This window comes from Pseudorasbora parva, chromosome 1, assembly GCF_024679245.1.
Source record: "Pseudorasbora parva isolate DD20220531a chromosome 1, ASM2467924v1, whole genome shotgun sequence".
Lineage (NCBI taxonomy): Eukaryota > Metazoa > Chordata > Actinopteri > Cypriniformes > Gobionidae > Pseudorasbora > Pseudorasbora parva.
The window spans coordinates 61,698,373-61,716,703 of NC_090172.1; the positions used below are offsets into that span (position 1 = coordinate 61,698,373).

Genomic DNA, 18,331 nt, shown 5'->3' on the forward strand with positions numbered 1-18,331 from the left:
CTATCATTGCATATGATTCCACATAGCATTTATAGAAAATATATAAATAGGCCTACTGTGAAGTATGCAGTGAGCATTAGCAATCCAATCTGAACACACGGGTAGGCTATATGAGCATGTTGTGTGTGTGAATGACGTTATATGAGAGCGGTGTTCATGTGTGTGTATGTGGGAGGTCACTCCTTAACAAATATTAGTGTGTGTGTGTGATGATCCTGTCCCGCTTCAATTGGAAACTGCACCATAAGAAGGTCAAGCAGAGAAACAGTGTGTCTGTGCATGTGTATGTGCATGTGTGTCGCATGCATGCGCACCGTGTGTGTGTGTGTGTGTTAGGGGAAGAGTCTGTGGTTGGAAAGTTACAGGCAGAGGCTGTGAACCACAGCGGACAAAAAGAGAGGCGGCCGGAGGGGGAGAGATGCTAAAGGAGGGCTGAGATGTGTGTGTTTGTGTGCATGTTTGAGTAGCACCTAATTTTGTGGCGTCTTCACACACACCCTTAAACTTCCTCTTCTTTCATGAACATATTCAGAACACACTGGCACGATTTCTTCAAATTCTTTTTATATCCAAAGTAATTACCATATGTTACTACGTAGGCCTATACTGCCAGCCTAGAAAAACACCCCGAACAGCCTGACAAAAAGTGTCTCTGAAAACGACTCAAAAACACAATATAGACAGATAACATCTGCAGATTAATGAAATATGATAGTTCATTCACTTCACAGCCCGTCGAAGGCGAAACAAGACTGCAAGAATCTGTCATGAAGCAATCACTGTTCAAAATGGACATGTTTTAAAGATACTAAAGGAAGGTCGAGTCGTGCTCATGTTCCTCTTTAAAGCTAATGAAAGGCTATGAAAAGGTAAAGAGGAAAGAGAGACAGCACAGTCAAATCACCTGGGTCACAATGGTTTGAATGGTGTGTGTGCGCTTGACCTTTTGACTGACGGAAGCAGCCTTGACTAAAGTCATTGTCAGTAATGTGTGTTTATTAGTGTGGGTGTTTGACTGACACAATAACGGGAATAGACCCTTTTCACATTTTCCAGGTTTCTCAGATGAGAGACATACATTAACTCTATTTTTGTGCCCCCATTTGCCCCAATAGCAAAAGCAAAACACAATAGTGGAAGGTTAACCCTTAACTTTCAAAAAGAGCGAGAAATGGAGAGAGATTGATAACGGCAGTGACATGAGAGAAATATGTTCATTTTAATATCACTCCCTTATTAAAAACCCCCTTTACAGCAGCGATAAATTTGTTATTTTTATAATTTGATGCAAAAGTAATATAATACAAAAGTATTAGTGTTATAAATGTACATGTACATAAATGAAAATACAAAAAACGTTGTAGGATTTACGATATTGATGACCGTTAAAACCCAACGCGTCACAGTCTGTGAAAAGGGTCCATCTATGGACACACACACACAGTTCTGCGCGCACACACACATACTATAATTATTATTATTATTAGGAACATTCTGTGCATATGGTCATTTGGTGCAATATCTTACTATGTGGTCACTGTCACAAAATAAACTGATACAAAATATGCAAATCACCATGAGTGTTTATTGTTTGTTATTAGCCTATTACATGGCTTGGTTGAATTCAAATGTAGAATGCGCTGCTTAGACCGTTAGCATGAAACAGCGCGTTGCTATGGACACAGGATTCTAACCGCAGAGACGAAACGGACTAGTTTCTTTAGCAGAAGCAATACAAATCGTTTTTTAAATCAATAAACTCCTTTTTAAATCAATATTTTGTGTCAAATTATTGATTTATTTGGTAGGTTGCCATGTAATCCCTTACGAAAGGAAAATATATTTACCAATATATTTTCTTGAAATATATTTTATTATATGGAATAATATATTGATGGTATTATAAAATATATTCATGCAATATATTGCAAAATATACAAATGATTGCCGCTTTCAATATATTGCAATATATTGGAAAATATAAATATTAAATCCCATATATGTGAATATATTGCATGATATTTTCAAATATATTGCAATATATTTTTGTTTCGTAAGGGATAAGCAATGTATTTTTTACAACGAGGTAATTGTGTTGCAATAGCTTACACACAGCACAAGTAAGCTTGATTTCGAATGGTAAATTGGATTTAAATCAGCACTAGGTAACTTTTCAACCTTCATAATATATTTTCAAGACTCTTGTGATGATACATCGACTTACAATAGGTTGAATGACACGTCTGCCATAGCCTGACGGGGTCTGTATCGTTTTTGATCGTACTTTTAAACTTCGGGTTTCAGGTAGTAACCCGAGAACAAAAAGAACTACAAAATTCGACAGCTTACGGCATATACGTCACTTCCACCAACACCCACACTTCCTTACATTCGGACGTGCGAGCCCAACTTTGTTCGTCGGATAATATAGTCATGTCCAAAGCAGCACAGACACATAAGAAAGAAAAGGTTTTGCTGGAGGAAAGCAATAAGAGGAAACGAAAAAGTGATGGATTAAAGGCAGGACGAGGATCAACATGTGACCAGCGTTTGCTCGTTGGCGTGAGCTGAAGGAGGCGTGCCCGACCGATGCTGTCCTGCTTGTTATGGTGATTACCTAACGCTACCACTCAAACATTGAACTGAAGTATCATATAGATTCTGTAAAACGGTAACCAATAGACTACTATAATGACGCTTGTAAACGTGAGCATCGTGATTATTTGGCGTTTGAAAAAAATAAAACCCTTGAAATTATATTCATATGACATGCTGAAACATCTGCCACTGACTGTACCTGATGAAGGCATTTCACACACGCCGCCAGAAGAACACCTGCATGTGAAATCCTCCTGCAGTGTTCAGGGGAACTGTTAGTGCTGCACCGACCCGCGGGGACGCTTTTATGAAGTTATTTGGTAGTTTGGAAGTTATTTTTTGAAGTTACACACAAACCTTTGTTATCGAGTGACCTCCCATACACACACACGAACACCGCTCTCATATAACGTCATTCACACACAACATGCTCATATAGCCTATTGCTAATGCTCACTGCATACTTCACAGTAGGCCTACTTATTTTTTTCCTATATACTATGTGGAATCATATGCAATGATAACTGTTGTGCACTACTTTTTTACATGATTTCATTACATTGCGTGTTTAATTTCAGTTATGAAATTTCTCTCATCAGTTATTCATGACGTCACCCTGGGTTAACGTTCTTATTTGCTGTGCCACTGATTGCACGAACAACACCGCACACGAATTGTTTACATAAAGTCTGTAGCCTATCATTGGGCATCCTCACATCATATATTGCAGTAGAGTAGGAGTTGTCAGACTATAAAGCCAGGTAAGAATTAAACTATCTCTTCTGCACTCAGTTGTCGAGTTCTCTCACAATTTAAAATTTTTCCCCTCAAAAGCTGAAACTAATGTTTATACAGCGTGCGGTTTCCGTGACTGTCCACAATTGTGAATATGAGGCACGTGATAACGGTTGCTTAGCAGCTGTAACTAATGCTGGCTTAAAAATTAAAAATTACACAAAAAGGTAAAAACTGAACATGAACGCCCTCTGATGTCGTGTTTACCTCTGGGAATTTCGGAAATAATATTGATACCCAAGTTCCCGAGATGGGCGTGGCATAACCGTTAAAAATGGTGGATTGGAGACGAATTTCTGCTGTGGCAGGTGTTTTATTAGATTTTTTCAACAACAGTTTCATTGTCTTGTCTTGTCGTTAAAGAAGTACATATAAATAAATAATCATTTTAAGCATATTGTATATTTTAAACACATTGAAAATGGCATGTAGTTGACCATCATACCAGAATAGTGAGCAAGCTGACTATCTAGATCGTGTGGTAAAGTAGCTATACAATAGGATCATGTAGGGCTGAAAACTATTGCCATTTTAGTCTTCAAGCAGCCTTATCTTGTCTACATTATGCCTTTATTGTGAATATGATTATAAACATTATGTTTTGGTGTTGTGCTGCTAGTGTTTGCCGTTGATTCGATGATTTTCTGGGACCAGGAAATGACTGAAATGGTTATAGTGTTAAAATAACATTTTCCCAAGACGCCAAAAAGTATGAACCTGGCGTCCTCCATTCTTTCCGACAAAAAAGCACCTGAGCACAACAAGCTCGTAATCACGACTTCTGAAGTGGGAAGTAGGAAACTTCCGATAGCACGTGAAGGCAGCATAATGTTGCGTTCAATGCTGCCTTCACGTGCTATTGGAATGATCGTAAATACGAGTTTCCGAGGTAAAACGTGCACTTGAATGCCACTGGGAAGTTCGGAAATAATTTTGATACCCAAATTCCCGAGATGGGCGTGGCATAAACTTTAAACAAGGTCTTCCTTCTCAGATGATGTCAGTTTGAAGGTTTGGGTAGAACATCCCCTCCAACCGTTAAACTGCATCCGAAATCGGCTACTTCCCTACTATATAGTATGCAAAAAACAGCATGCCAAATTAGTATGTCTGACTCCGAATACAAAGTCTTCGAAAAACAGTGGGCGAAAAGTCCCTGTATGACCTACTACTTCCAACAAGATTCTCTGAAGTGTGTATTCGATGGACACTTTACTATCCCATGAGGCCACAGGAGATGATTTATGAATGGAGGTGAAGCGACACAATTGATGCTGGGCTCTGGTAGATCACATGGTAATAACAACATGTCAGATATAGTACGTACAGATTTCATGCATACCACTCATATTCATACTATATAGAACGTACGTTTTTAACGGTTGTTAAAGTAAGTGTATGTAAGATTGTGGCCAAAACTGGTACTGCAAGTGTATCCCCCTCCCCCTGGCTCGAGGTTGCCAGATTGGCTGTAGGATCAGCAGGAACGTTTGTAGATCTGTAGCTGTGGTAACTAGAGCAGATCTGGCAACCCGGATGCCCAAACACTACTGACTCTGTGATTGGTCGGTAGGTGGAGGGTGGAGCTTCAGGCCAAAACACAACATGTCAACATCAACATCAGTTGAGAGCTGCAACAACTGTTGTCAGTATTATAAGTGTTTGAAATTAACATTTCTTAATGTCTTGTGACATATCAGGGCCATTTTATGATTAATTTAAATACATTTCCTACATACAGTTCCTTTAAGTAAATTCAAATCAAAATGGAGTTCTAGTAAGTTCAGATACAGCGTCAGTCTTCTGCATTGACAACAAGCTGAAGGGAACGCTACTTTTCCAGATCCAATCAATTCCCAGAGGAAAAGAACAAGCCACACCCTCTATATAAGGTTTTGTTTCACTCGGAAGATGCATCACAATACTGAAGTAAAGTCAGCCGCAACTTCCAGATCACTCAGGTTTTAAAGACATTCGTTTAGCACTAGACTGGGTAAACCCAGCCTGATTTGATTTCGCCCGGCAACTCAGGTCTGGAAACCCGTACATTCATTTCTACTGCTTCTGGTACACTTTTGTGGGAACCGATCACAGACTGGCTTATCCAGCTGGCACACTATTGGTGGGTTTAACGCGATGACAGATAGAGAAGCGATGGGTCATTGCCCGTTGATCACGCCTCTTGTGGTCTGATTGGTTGAAGGACTATCCAATTGCGTAGAGTTATTCAAATAATCCCAGTTGATCACACCTCTTGTGCAGGAGAAAATACAGAGCAGACTCCCCAGAGCAATGTTCAATCTTAAACTGAGCTTCGTCTGGTGATAGCCAAACAAGTTAAGCATGTAAACACTGAAATTTGCAAACCCTGCTGCTAAATTACAAGTTTGAAACGTTACTTTACCCCAGGGTTAAGCTCAGTCTGAAAATACCTAAATCTATTTACACCTAACTATGATTCTTCTTAATATTAAAGAATAACAGAGTTCACACCACAGCTCTAATGATAACAGCACAGAGAAATAATCTCGGTACAATCTTTTTCAGAATGATTTTATCCAGCTGATGAATAATCAAAACATTGACAGCCAATCAGAATCAATCCTGCTGTAACAAGCTCAAGCATTTAACGCGACTAGACAATCACACCCTTAAAATAAACAGAGCGATATTGTCTGCTGGTGTGAACGCTAATATAGTTATCGTTCTTGATGTGACTGGGCCTTAAGTCTTGTATTATAAATACACAAGCTCCTTTTATAATGCTATTTGTGCTTGACTGCCCCATTCGCTCATTTGTTGTATGTAAGTCATACACGTTTGGAGTAAACCATGACACTTTTAATTTCGCCTACTATTTCTGAGTGAAGTTAACACCACATGCTTTATCAAAACATCACATGATGAGGGTGCACAGTACCTTTCTCTCGATGATTTCTGCTGCGAGATGCTTGGCCTGCTGGAAGCCGAGGCGTCCCTCAGGGATCTGGACCTCCTCTTTGAGGAGCCCAATCTGAAAGTGGATGCGCATGGGCCCCGTCCCGGCAAATTCAGGCCCCATGGACAGCAGAGAGAAAGATCCTGAGAGAAAGAGAAGAAGTCATCCTCAGATTAAACTTAGCTCCTTCAGACGTTCACCGGTTCAGACTTACCCGCACCCAGGTTTGCTGTACAACTGCCTTGTAATTGCAAAACATATATAGTGTATAACTAATGGTTAAAAAATATCATCATCAGAAAGATCTTAAAGAGAAAATGGCCACAAAGAAGAGGCTCCTTCTAGCTTAAGGCATCAACTGAATTGACCTGCCCTTGTTAACACAAAGATTAAACCCTTAATATAGTCGTGCTCCAAAAGAGGAACTTACCCAAGACATGGCTGCTGATGTCAACGCTTTTCGGCCGTTGGGTTGTGTTGGCAGCCATTTTCTTTACGTTGGTGAATTCGAACTAGCACATTTCAGCGACCTGTTTCACACACTGCTGTCGCTGCTCTGGTTTCCTCATGCGAGGGCTTCGGCAGTCAAAGACAGGCAGCAGAGACAGGAAGTTGACACTCAAACTTCAGCGTTTCTGCATGTGACATGAGTGGGTCTGCAAAGCTGCCCACCAAACGTTATCTGATGATCTTTAAAGCGGTTGGAAACTGAAAGCAAATGTGGCAGTGCAGGGGTCAATATCCCTTTAGTATATAAAGTGACTAATGTCAGGCTTAATCACTGAACTGTGTGTGTGTGTGTGTGTGTGTGTGTGTGTGTGTGTGTGTGTGTGTGTGTGTGTGTGTGTGTGTGTGTGTGTGTGTTGCACAGAGAGCCAATCTTAAACTCCAATTCTCAAATTTTAAAACAAACAATTTCCTCAGTAGTTGACTATCAAAGTCATGTTATCTAACGCTCTGAGCTGCAGAACAGTATTATTACTCTCAAACTTGGGAATGATGTAGTGAAAACAGAAAAGCTTTTCCTTTGAGATTGTCCTGTACAGACAACAGCTTTGTCAAAACGATCCCCGTTCACATGGATCCGCGAAAACGATTAAAATGCTGTATTCTGCTGCCAGGCCAGTAGATGGCCGTGCCATTTTGTAAAGAAACACTACACACCTATAAACACGTGAAACTCACGGTTTTTACAGATTCACATTTTTGTAGTTTACATTGAAGAGGATAACAGTATCGTCTTCAAAAACCTCCAGTTTTCAAAAGTTTGTTTTCAGGCCCTCAAAAGAACGCAGTTGTCGTGTAAATGAACGGCCAAAGTGCATACATTTTTTTCCCCCTGTAATTATTTGAAACTGGTACCATGAAAATAGACCCGGGGGGCATTTTCAGACCTGTAGATTGTTTGCTTTGTTCCCAAATAAGGACTTTGTTTGTCGCAATGTTGCATTTTCCTCTCGGTTCAGTTCGATTTCTCAAAGCAACATTTCAAAGCGTACCAAAATGTGTTTATACAAGTCACATGCGAGTAAAACTGTCCTCCTATTGGTCAAGATGATTGACAGGTTCACTATTGGGGCTCACCTGTATGTGTTGTGTGTTGATAGACACACGCAAACACTATACAGTAATAATAATAATAATGTGTTAGATTTATATAGCGCTTTTCAAGGCACTCAAAGCGGTTTACATAGAAGGGGGAAATGTCCTCAACCACCACCAATGTGCAGCATCCACCTGGATGATGCGACGGTAGCCAAATTGCGGGGTTACACCCCTACTCTTTATCGAAGGACATCCTGGGATTTTTAACGACCACAGAGAGTCGGGACCTCGGTTTAACGTCTTATCCGAAGGACGGTGCTCTTTGTCAGTATCGTGTCCCCATCGCTATACTGGGGCGTTAGGACCCACACAGACCACAGGGTGAGCGCCCCCTGCTGGCTTCACTAACACCTCTACCAGCAGCAAACTGTTTTTTCCAGTTAGTCTCCCATCCAGGTACTGACCAGGCTCAGCCCTGCTTAGCTTCAGTGGGAAGCTACACAAATAGTAGCCGTCTTCCCTGTATTATTATATAGCCTATATACACTTCCCCATTTCATCCACATCCTAGGCCCTATTGCACAAAACTAGGATAAGGGATTAAACTGGGATTTTTGGTGAGGTTGTCATCTGTAAGCAAAATTTTGTGCACCATCGTCGTGTAAACGTACCCTGAAGGCACACTCACACCAAGAATGATAACGGTATATGAAAGATAACTGTATATTAGTGGATAAATTAAGCCAGTATCGTCAAGATAATCCCTTATCCTAGTTTTGTGCAATGGGCCCTTGGTGCCATGCGTTCCCCAGGTTCTGATGCTCTCGTGCCACTGTTGGTGCTTTCGGCGGGGTCAGGGGTCAGCAAAGGCACACTGACTGGTCAAACTGAGCTGCTCTGTGTATTCTGACACCTTTCTATCAGAACCAGCATTAACTTCTGGAGCAGTTTGAGCTCCAGTCGCTCGTCTGTTTGATCGGACCACACTGGCCAGCCTTCGCTCCTCACGTGCATCACTGAGCCTTGGCCGCCCATGACCCTGTGGCCGGTTCTCCACTGTTCCTCTTGGAGCACTTTTGATAGAGACTGACCACTGCAGACCGGGAACAGCCCACAAGAGCTGCAGTTTTGGAGATGCTCTGACCCAGTCGTCTAGACATCACAATCTGGCCCTTGTCAAACTCGCTCAAATCCTTACGCTTGCCCATTTTTCCTGCTTCTAACACATCAACTTTAAGGATAAAATGTTCACTTGCTGCCTAATATATCCCACCCACTCTTCACATAATAATGATATGCCTGATACGTGTATTTTTGATAGATCACTACACACAATATTTAGTGTTATATGCATATATGGACAGACAGACGGATATGCTTTAAAGGGTTAATTCACCCTAAGTGAACAATCAGTCATCATTTCCTCACCCTCATGTTGTTCCAAACCTGTATGAGTTTCTTAAATTGAACAAAAGAAAATATTTTGAGGAATGCCATTGACTCCCATAGGATTTTATTCCCCTAAAGAAGTTAATTTGGCCCATCAACATTCTTCAAAACAACTGTCAAAAGCATAATAAAGGAGACACACGAACACATTTATTTGGTTTGAAAAGCAGTTTATTCCGAACCCTTTATTAAAACATACATGAGGTTGGCCCCTTCACAAGTGAAACGCATCTCTGAGGGGACGGCGCGGCTACATGTTTCCCTTCACAGCTGATCTGGGTACAGAGGGTTTCATCTACAACGCTACGATTTCTGATCAAGACAGGGGGCGCTGTTCAGAGATCAGTGCAGGGCAACTTGTGTAACAGCAGCACAATCTAACCAGTGAGGCGTACTTTACATGTGGTGAGAGGAAGGCATCACAGTAATCATGACAAACAGGACAGCCAAAGGTGGGTTCACATTCATATGTGGTCTGTGTGAGAAGAAACAAGTGTGTGTTTTTGTAGTTGTGAGGCAAAACATTTGTATTTTACAATCAATAGTGACATTCGTATCTTTAGCTCCAGTTCCTTCATGCCTACATTCATTTCTCCTCGTATTTTTTCCATCACTTTCTTTTCTCAGCTCTTTCTAGAACGCCTATTTTTGTTCATCTTAACAAAACGCAATTAAAACTAACCCATTGGTAACATTTTGCAATACATTCTGTTCAAGTAAACCTCACAAAACTAAGCAAAAACATGCCTAGGTTATATTTCACCAATTATTAAAGATATTTTTTTAAATTTAAAGACCAATAAGATGTTAACATTGTGACATTAAGGACAATTAAGCACATTTAATCTCACATTTAATTTAAATTCTTATTACGGCAAATATCATATATATTTGCTATATTTCATTCGTAGTATTTGTTGTCCCGCCTTTAATTTATGCTGATTTATGGCGGTAAAACATTACATTAAGAAGAATTTTGGGGGAAATGTGCTTACTTGTGATGACCATAATGTGACAATGCACAGATGGTGGTCCTATTTTCTTTATGCAAAATATAACTGCATATGATTTTAGGTGAAATATGATTCAGACATTTATTCATGAGCTGGACCCAAAAGCTAGTGTCGTCTGCGCATTCAGAGATGAAACAGATTATCATCATAATCATCGCTCTGAAGCACACAGAAGAGAAATCACTCAAATTAACCCAATATCACACACACACACCTTAATCAAAGATAAAAGAAAGGGTAACAGAGTCACATAAAGGCTCAAACGTTCATGTACACAAATACATTTGTTGTTCCTGTAAGGATATTTAATAATTAAATCAACATGAAATGGATAAGATAAAACAAAAACAGCTGGAATTGTCTGTTTTAGACACAGCTATGATTCATATGTTGTTCTGGCGGCTAGACGATCATGTAAAATGAAAAACATCACATTATACGCTGATGGAAAACTCCAGTTATATCCATTTGGCCTTTTCCACCATCTCATCAGCTCTAGGACAGAGAGATGGGCTCCTTCAGATAAAACAAATGAGCGTTTGAATTATGATTTGCCCCGAACGAACCCCTAATAAATAAGAGCTCTACCTCAAATCAGCCTTCAGATTATAAAGCCGAATCCTTCACTGTACCGTTCAACACGTTTTCCAGTCGCTCCAGGACAAATATCCACCTACAGTGTAAACGAAATCCTTGTGCGCTAATTTTGCAAAACAAAACTTCAATAATTTAAATCATTATATACATAAAACTCAGAAGGCAAAGGTGAGGTCGTACCAGTCAGTGCTCTGACCTCTACGTTCATATTTTTCATAAGTGCAAATACAGTTTTCGCATCATTTCAACTCGGTGAGGTCGAGGAGTTAGCACGTATGATTTTTCTGTTTTTTTTAAATGGCAAACCCATATCGGCAATCCCAGCGAAAACGTTTGCTTTGTACAGACAGTATTACTTCATCGTTGTATGCTAAACTACGCAATTTTGATGGCATGCTATGACGTAATTGTCCCACTGAATGTGTCTAGAGCAGATCGTCTGCCTGTGGTCTAGTAGCGTGCTACATTGCGTTATATCTTTAATATTTGCGTTTGTTCAGTGTGGCTAATAAGCAGATGGACGTAACCCGGAATATGCAAGCGATGTGAAACTAAAAGACATATTTTTGCTTTTAAGACCTTTTTCTTAGGAAAACGTTTTGAGTAAGGATCATTTAATGACATTTTTCGATTCAAGTAGGTAGCAAACAGCCTCTCCGTTTGGCCTTTTCCACGTCGAGACGCCGCGGTTTTCTAACTGATCAGAGAGCTGCGTCTGGTCAGGTCCACATTACTAGCGCTCAGTCCCCTGGATTCTGACAGGCCGTTGTTAGATTCCTGAAGAGACACACACACACACACACACACACACACACGATTGGTATCATGTAACATATGGTAGCAATGGTAAAACGCATACATTTGAAACACTTTAAAAGGTGCAATAAGTGATATCTGAAAAACGTTTATAAAATGGATCGGACAAAGCAGCACAACACTCGTAGCCAATCAGCAGTAGGGGGCGTGTCCATTCATCATAGGGGAGGAGAGAGTGAGCCAATCAGCAGTAGGGGGGCGTGTCCATTCATCATAGGGGAGGAGAGAGTGAGCCAATCAGCAGTAGGGGGCGTGTCCACTCATCATAGGGGAGGAGAGAGTGAGCCAATCAGCAGTAGGGGGGCGTGTCCATTCATCATAGGGGAGGAGAGAGTGAGCCAATCAGCAGTAGGGGGCGTGTCCACTCATCATAGGGGAGAGGAGAGTGAGCCAATCAGCAGTAGGGGGCGTGTCCATTCATCATAGAGGAGGAGAGAGTGAGCCAATCAGCAGTAGGGGGCGTGTCCATTCATCATAGAGGAGGAGAGAGTGAGCCAATCAGCAGTAGGGGGCGTGTTCATTCATCATAGGGGAGGAGAGAGTGAGCCAATCAGCAGTAGGGGGCGTGTCCATTCATAAAGGGGAGGAAAGTGAGCCAATCAGCAGTAGGGGGGGGGTGTCCATTCATCATAGGGGAGGAGAGAGTGAGCCACTCAGCAGTAGGGGGCGTGTCCATTCATCATAGGGGAGGAGAGTGAGCCAATCAGCAGTAGGGGGCGTGTCCATTCATCATAGGGGAGGAGAGTGAGCCAATCAGCAGTAGTGGGCGTGTCCATTCATAAAGGGGAGGAGAGAGTGAGCCAATCAGCAGTAGGGGGTGTGTCCACTTATAGGGAAGGAGTGAGTGAGCGAGCCAATCAGCAGTAGGGGGAGTGTCCACTCATCATAGGGGAGGAGAAAATGAGCCAACCAGCAGTAGGGGGTGTGTTCATTCATCATAGGGGAGGAGAGAGTGAGCCAATCAGCAGTAGGGGGCGTGTCCACTCATCATAGGGGAGGAGAGAGTGAGCCAATCAGCAGTAGGGGACGTGTCCAATCATCATAGAGGAGGAGAGAGTGAGCCAATCAGCAGTAGGGGGCGTGTCCACTCATCATAGAGGAGGAGAGAGTGAGCCAATCAGCAGTAGGGAGGGAGGGGTGTGTTTTATTTGGTATGGGGTGTTTGTTTGGGGTGATTTTAAATATTAACAGTATTTCTCAGAAATCGCTAACTGCACCTTTAAGATACCTGCCTTGAGTGAATATTCAAGGCATAAATTCAAAATCTTTATACATACATGGTCTTAACTTGAATGTGAACATGTTAAAGCAAAGTACAGAAGTACAATTGTTTGTCAATGGTTTCAAGTCCATCAAAATGCATTTCTTATCTTTATCACTTGATCTGTATTATAAGATGCCCTTGCATTAAAGCACATGCATGTTTTGTCTGCAAATTGTACGCTTCTTTTGATTTGCTTTAGTGTGAATTGACCTTCAGCACAGAACATTTGAAAACAGACGTGCTGCTTCATATTTTTGTGGAAACTGATACATTTTTTTCAGGATTTCATGATGAATATAGTAAAAAAAAACAAACAGCATTTATCTGCAATAGAACTCATTTGTAACATTAATGTCTTTACTCTCACTTTTGATCAATGTAATGCCTCCTAGCTGAATACAAGAATTACTTCAGTAAGGGCATGCACACACGAAAACACACCTGTGAGGTTTCTTCTGCGCTCTTGTTGAGGAAATTTAAGGAGCTTGCCCTCTTCATCCTTATGAACCAAACAAAAACAGCAGTTACAGGAGCATATCAGAGCAGTGTGTGTGTGTGTGTGTGTGTGTGTGCGTGTGTGTGTGTGAGAACATCCTCCCTGAAGCGTTGTGGTTTAATCTCACCCGGGGTTGCGTGGCTCCTGTGGGCCGCTGCCCTGCAGTTTCTTCACCAGCATCTCACTGCTGCGGCGCAGGGCTTCACGAATCTTCCCGAACGAGCCGCTCCTGCGCAGGCCGCCGTTGCCATCCTGTGCCCAGAAAATATGATCAACTTCACATATAAATATGTGTGCATATATACATACAAATGTGTATATAAACATAAAAAAAATCTTACCATTCTAAAACTTTTTAGTGTAATATAATATATATATATATATATACTATTTATATAGGGCTTTTACAATGACGATTGTTTCAAAGCAGCTTCACAGTGTTAAACAGGACAATATTGCAACAAAATTTGATTTGGATAGTTTATAGAATTAAATAAGACCTAATTAATACATTTAATTTGTATATTTAGTTGAATAACTTGGATCATAATGTTAGTGTCCCCAACTGAGCAAGCCAAAGGCGACCAAAGGAACCCAAACTCCACCAGGCCATGACGGAGAAAAAAAAACCTTGGGGGAAACCAGACCCAGTCGGGGTGCCATATATAGACATACATACAGTCTTGTTCAAAATAATAGCAGTACAATGTGACTAACCAGAATAATCAAGGTTTTTAGTATATTTTTTATTGCTACGTGGCAAACAAGTTACCAGTAGGTTCAGTAGATTCTCAGAAAACAAATGAGACCCAGCATTCATGATATGCACGCTCTTAAGGCTGTGCAATTGGGCAATTAGTTGAATTAGTTGAAAGGGGTGTGTTCAAAAAAATAGCAGTGTGGCATTCAATCACTGAGGTCATCAATTTTGTGAAGAAACAGGTGTGAATCAGGTGGCCCCTATTTAAGGATGAAGCCAACACTTGTTGAACATGCATTTGAAAGCTGAGGAAAATGGGTCGTTCAAGACATTGTTCAGAAGAACAGCGTACTTTGATTAAAAAGTTGATTAGAGAGGGGAAAACCTATAAAGAGGTGCAAAAAATGATAGGCTGTTCAGCTAAAATGATCTCCAATGCCTTAAAATGGAGAGCAAAACCAGAGAGACGTGGAAGAAAACGGAAGACAACCATCAAAATGGATAGAAGAATAACCAGAATGGCAAAGGCTCAGCCAATGATCACCTCCAGGATGATCAAAGACAGTCTGGAGTTACCTGTAAGTACTGTGACAGTTAAAAGACGTCTGTGTGAAGCTAATCTATTTTCAAGAATCCCCCGCAAAGTCCCTCTGTTAAAAAAAGGCATGTGCAGAAGAGGTTACAATTTGCCAAAGAACACATCAACTGGCCTAAAGAGAAATCGAGGAACATTTTGTGGACTGATGAGAGTAAAATTGTTCTTTTTGGGTCCAAGGGCCACAGGCAGTTTGTGAGACGACCCCCAAACTCTGAATTCAAGCCACAGTACACAGTGAAGACAGTGAAGCATGGAGGTGCAAGCATCATGATATGGGCATGTTTCTCCTACTATGGTGTTGGGCCTATTTATCGCATACCAGGGATCATGGATCAGTTTGCATATGTTCAAATACTTGAAGAGGTCATGTTGCCCTATGCTGAAGAGGACATGCCCTTGAAACGGTTGTTTCAACAAGACAATGACCCAAAACACACTAGTAAACGGGCAAAGTCTTGGTTCCAAACCAACAAAATTAATGTTATGGAGTGGCCAGCCCAATCTCCAGACCTTAATCCAATTGAGAACTTGTGGGGTGATATCAAAAATGCTGTTTCTGAAGCAAAACCATGAAATGTGAATGAATTGTGGAATGTTGTTAAAGAATCATGGAGTGGAATAACAGCTGAGAGGTGCCACAAGTTGGTTGACTCCATGCCACACAGATGTCAAGCAGTTTTAAAAAACTGTGGTCATACAACTAAATATTAGTTTAGTGATTCACAGGATTGCTAAATCCTAGAAAAAAAAAATGTTTGTACAAAATAGTTGAGTTTGTACAGTCAAAGGTAGACACTGCTATTTTTTTGAACACACCCCTTTCAACTAGTTGCCCAATTGCACAGCCTTAAGAGCGTGCATATCATGAATGCTGGGTCTTGTTTGTTTTCTGAGAATCTACTGAACCTACTGGTAACTTGTTTGCCACGTAGCAATAAAAAATATACTAAAAACCTTGATTATTCTGGTTAGTCACATTGTACTGCTATTATTTTGAACAAGACTGTATATAAAACATGTATTTGTAGTTTCAAACATGAAATGCAACTCAAAGTTCTTCACAAGCATAAAAACAAATAATGGGAATGACGATTCACACAGTCAATATAAAAAGATTAAAAAACAGAAAGGTTCAAAATGTAAAATAAAGGAATTGGCAATACAAGTCACCTCAATATCAACGATAAAACTGACAATAAAAAAAGCAAATACCATATTGTTATACCGATCACCAACTTTAAAAAAGTCTTAACATGCCTTTTAAAAGTATGAATGCTTGGAGACTCTTTCATTTCATTTGGTAGAGAATTCCAAATATTTGGAGCATAGTGGCTAAAAAAAAGTACTTCCAGATCGTTTATGAATTACTGTATATAATGTGCCGGAAGATTAGCGCTATAGGATATCAAACTACCGTTTGGACTGTATCTTGACAGACTATAACATTTTAAAACACTCGTAATCAGACTACACTTCTTTTTTTTTATTATTGATTACGTTATTCTCACATTGGCAGTACATTTATCAATTTATTTATCCTCCCTACGACACATTTATTATCTCCTTAAAGGTTCTAAAAATGTTTCTTCCAGGTTTATGGAATCGCAAACACAGCCACTCGTCATGTGACCATCACTGAAAACTGAGCAAAACAGCATTTGATCACTAGCCTGGTCCTACTAGACTCTCGTACATTTCATTTGTACACTGTGGCTGCGTCCGAAACCTAGAAAATGCTGCCTTCGGAGGACACATTTGAAGTCAGGAAGGCATCAAGCAATGTCCGAATCTATTGTTAGCTTCACTTCCTGTCTCCTGAGAGACCTTCATCTCATCAATTTTTGAAGGCAGCATACACGTGTCCTTCACTGCCTTTGAATGGAAAGCACAGGATTGTGGGATACCAGTGACAGTTGAGCTGGGGGGAAAAGATGCCGGCCAGAAGTTGCGTTTGTGAGTCAGTTTGTGTGTAAATGTAAGTTTTTTCACCAACATTTTACACTTCTGATGTAATTTCTAGCGAGAAATCACTACTGTAGTAATTAAATATGTGTTTAGTTCTCACATTTATGCATTTTAGCAGACGCTTTTATCCAAATTAGGATATTTGATATCCTATAGTTCTCACCAAAGCTCGCTCTATTTTGCTGTAGATCATTAAACTGCTACACTGCCTTAGAAGTCTGTCCGAAATTAGTTTTGTGAGGTGCCTTCATGCGCAAACCGCTGCCTGTAGAGTCTTTGTCTGATGAGGCAGCAAAGCAAAAAGTCAGCTGCCTAGGTTTTCAGACGCAGCCAGTGTCTGGCCACTCTCCATTGATAAGCGTTTACTTCCTTGAAGGCGGGTAATTCTGTTGAAGTTTAAAGCTATTTGATCTGCTCAGAGCTACTCTGGATCTGCCATAACCAATCCCTAACTTTTGGACGTGACGTATGTCATCTCAAACTAGCGCACGACATCAACGCCATCGTTCTCAGCCACTCCCTCTGTTCGCTGATTCGGCCGGGTTAAATTTGACCAGAGAAAACACCGCAATCCCAGACGGAGTACTGAAGGAAAAATAAAAATTGAGCGGAAGTACGTACGAGGGCGGAGCCAGGCTATTTGAACACTGGATTTACAGACTTAAACTGCAGTTCCTCGACTGGCCACTAGGGACAGGCTCCAGCAGGAGCAGAATCTCATTGAGCCCCGTGTTAAAATGTCCAACTTTACAGCAGAAAAAAACATGTTTACAGCCTGGGACAAATTGGTCTATACAGCTAATTTTGCCCTTCATGACGACTGTGAGGGGGGTGAATGTTTTTATAACTCATTCGTTTACATTATATTAAGCCTTAAAGTTCTGCATTCGAGTGACAGGTGGATAGGCATTTATCAGCTGTCTGTAAGTCATCACGTCACCTAAGCTCCGCCCATGTCCCAACTCTGCCCATTTTCTGTTATTCAGTCGTTACGCTGTGCCAAGATGGCGATGGCCAGCTCATCTCTACATTACGCTTTAAAACTGCTCTTCAGAACTCTTTAAAACACATTAAAATGAACAAGTTACAGTAAAAGCTGCACAATGGCATCACCATTTACAACAGACGACACATAACAGTAATTAATATGATTAGCCTTTTGCTTGACTACGTGGCTCTATTTACGGATATGACAAGAAACACGGGCGAGTGACGTGCACAATTTCCCGTGGAAAGCACCCGAACAGGTCTAAAACAAACACTTATAATAGGCTTGCCATTGTGAATCAGAGTAAGACAAACACACGCTTAGGAGGAAGGATTGATGTTGTATTGATTCATTTAAATTTGTTAAAAAGTGGGTGGGTTCTCTCTCTCAGAATTTTGTAACATTAGATGCCATATTTACATTAAATACAAATATACCGCCGTTTACTAAACGATCGATTGGGCCAGACTAAATTACAGAAATCTCTGTGCTATTTACTGTGGCTATAGTGTAGGGGTAAGACACATGCCATTAAGTTTGGCGCAAATCAATCAGAGGTTCGAATTAAA

General features: G+C 40.8%; 2 protein-coding genes across 2 annotated transcripts in view; both read right to left on the reverse strand.

Moving 5' to 3' along the window:
* LOC137079386 (serine/threonine-protein kinase D3-like) overlaps window positions 1-7,004 on the reverse strand; it is a 33,535-nt gene extending 26,531 nt beyond the window's left edge. The window contains exons 1-2 of the mRNA XM_067447351.1: window positions 6,762-7,004; window positions 6,314-6,474 (exon numbers count right to left, since the gene is read on the reverse strand). Of these exons, the coding sequence (XP_067303452.1) occupies window positions 6,314-6,474; window positions 6,762-6,819 (219 nt within the window). The 5' untranslated portion in view covers window positions 6,820-7,004. The remainder of the gene's footprint in view (window positions 1-6,313; window positions 6,475-6,761) is intronic.
* Window positions 7,005-9,474: 2,470 nt separating this feature from the next.
* The window catches only part of klc2 (kinesin light chain 2), a 43,918-nt gene continuing 35,061 nt past the window's right edge, over window positions 9,475-18,331 (reverse strand). Inside the window, exons 12-14 of the mRNA XM_067447368.1 lie at window positions 13,639-13,763; window positions 13,457-13,514; window positions 9,475-11,712 (exon numbers count right to left, since the gene is read on the reverse strand). Coding sequence (XP_067303469.1) covers window positions 11,629-11,712; window positions 13,457-13,514; window positions 13,639-13,763 — 267 coding nt within the window. The 3' untranslated portion in view covers window positions 9,475-11,628. The remainder of the gene's footprint in view (window positions 11,713-13,456; window positions 13,515-13,638; window positions 13,764-18,331) is intronic.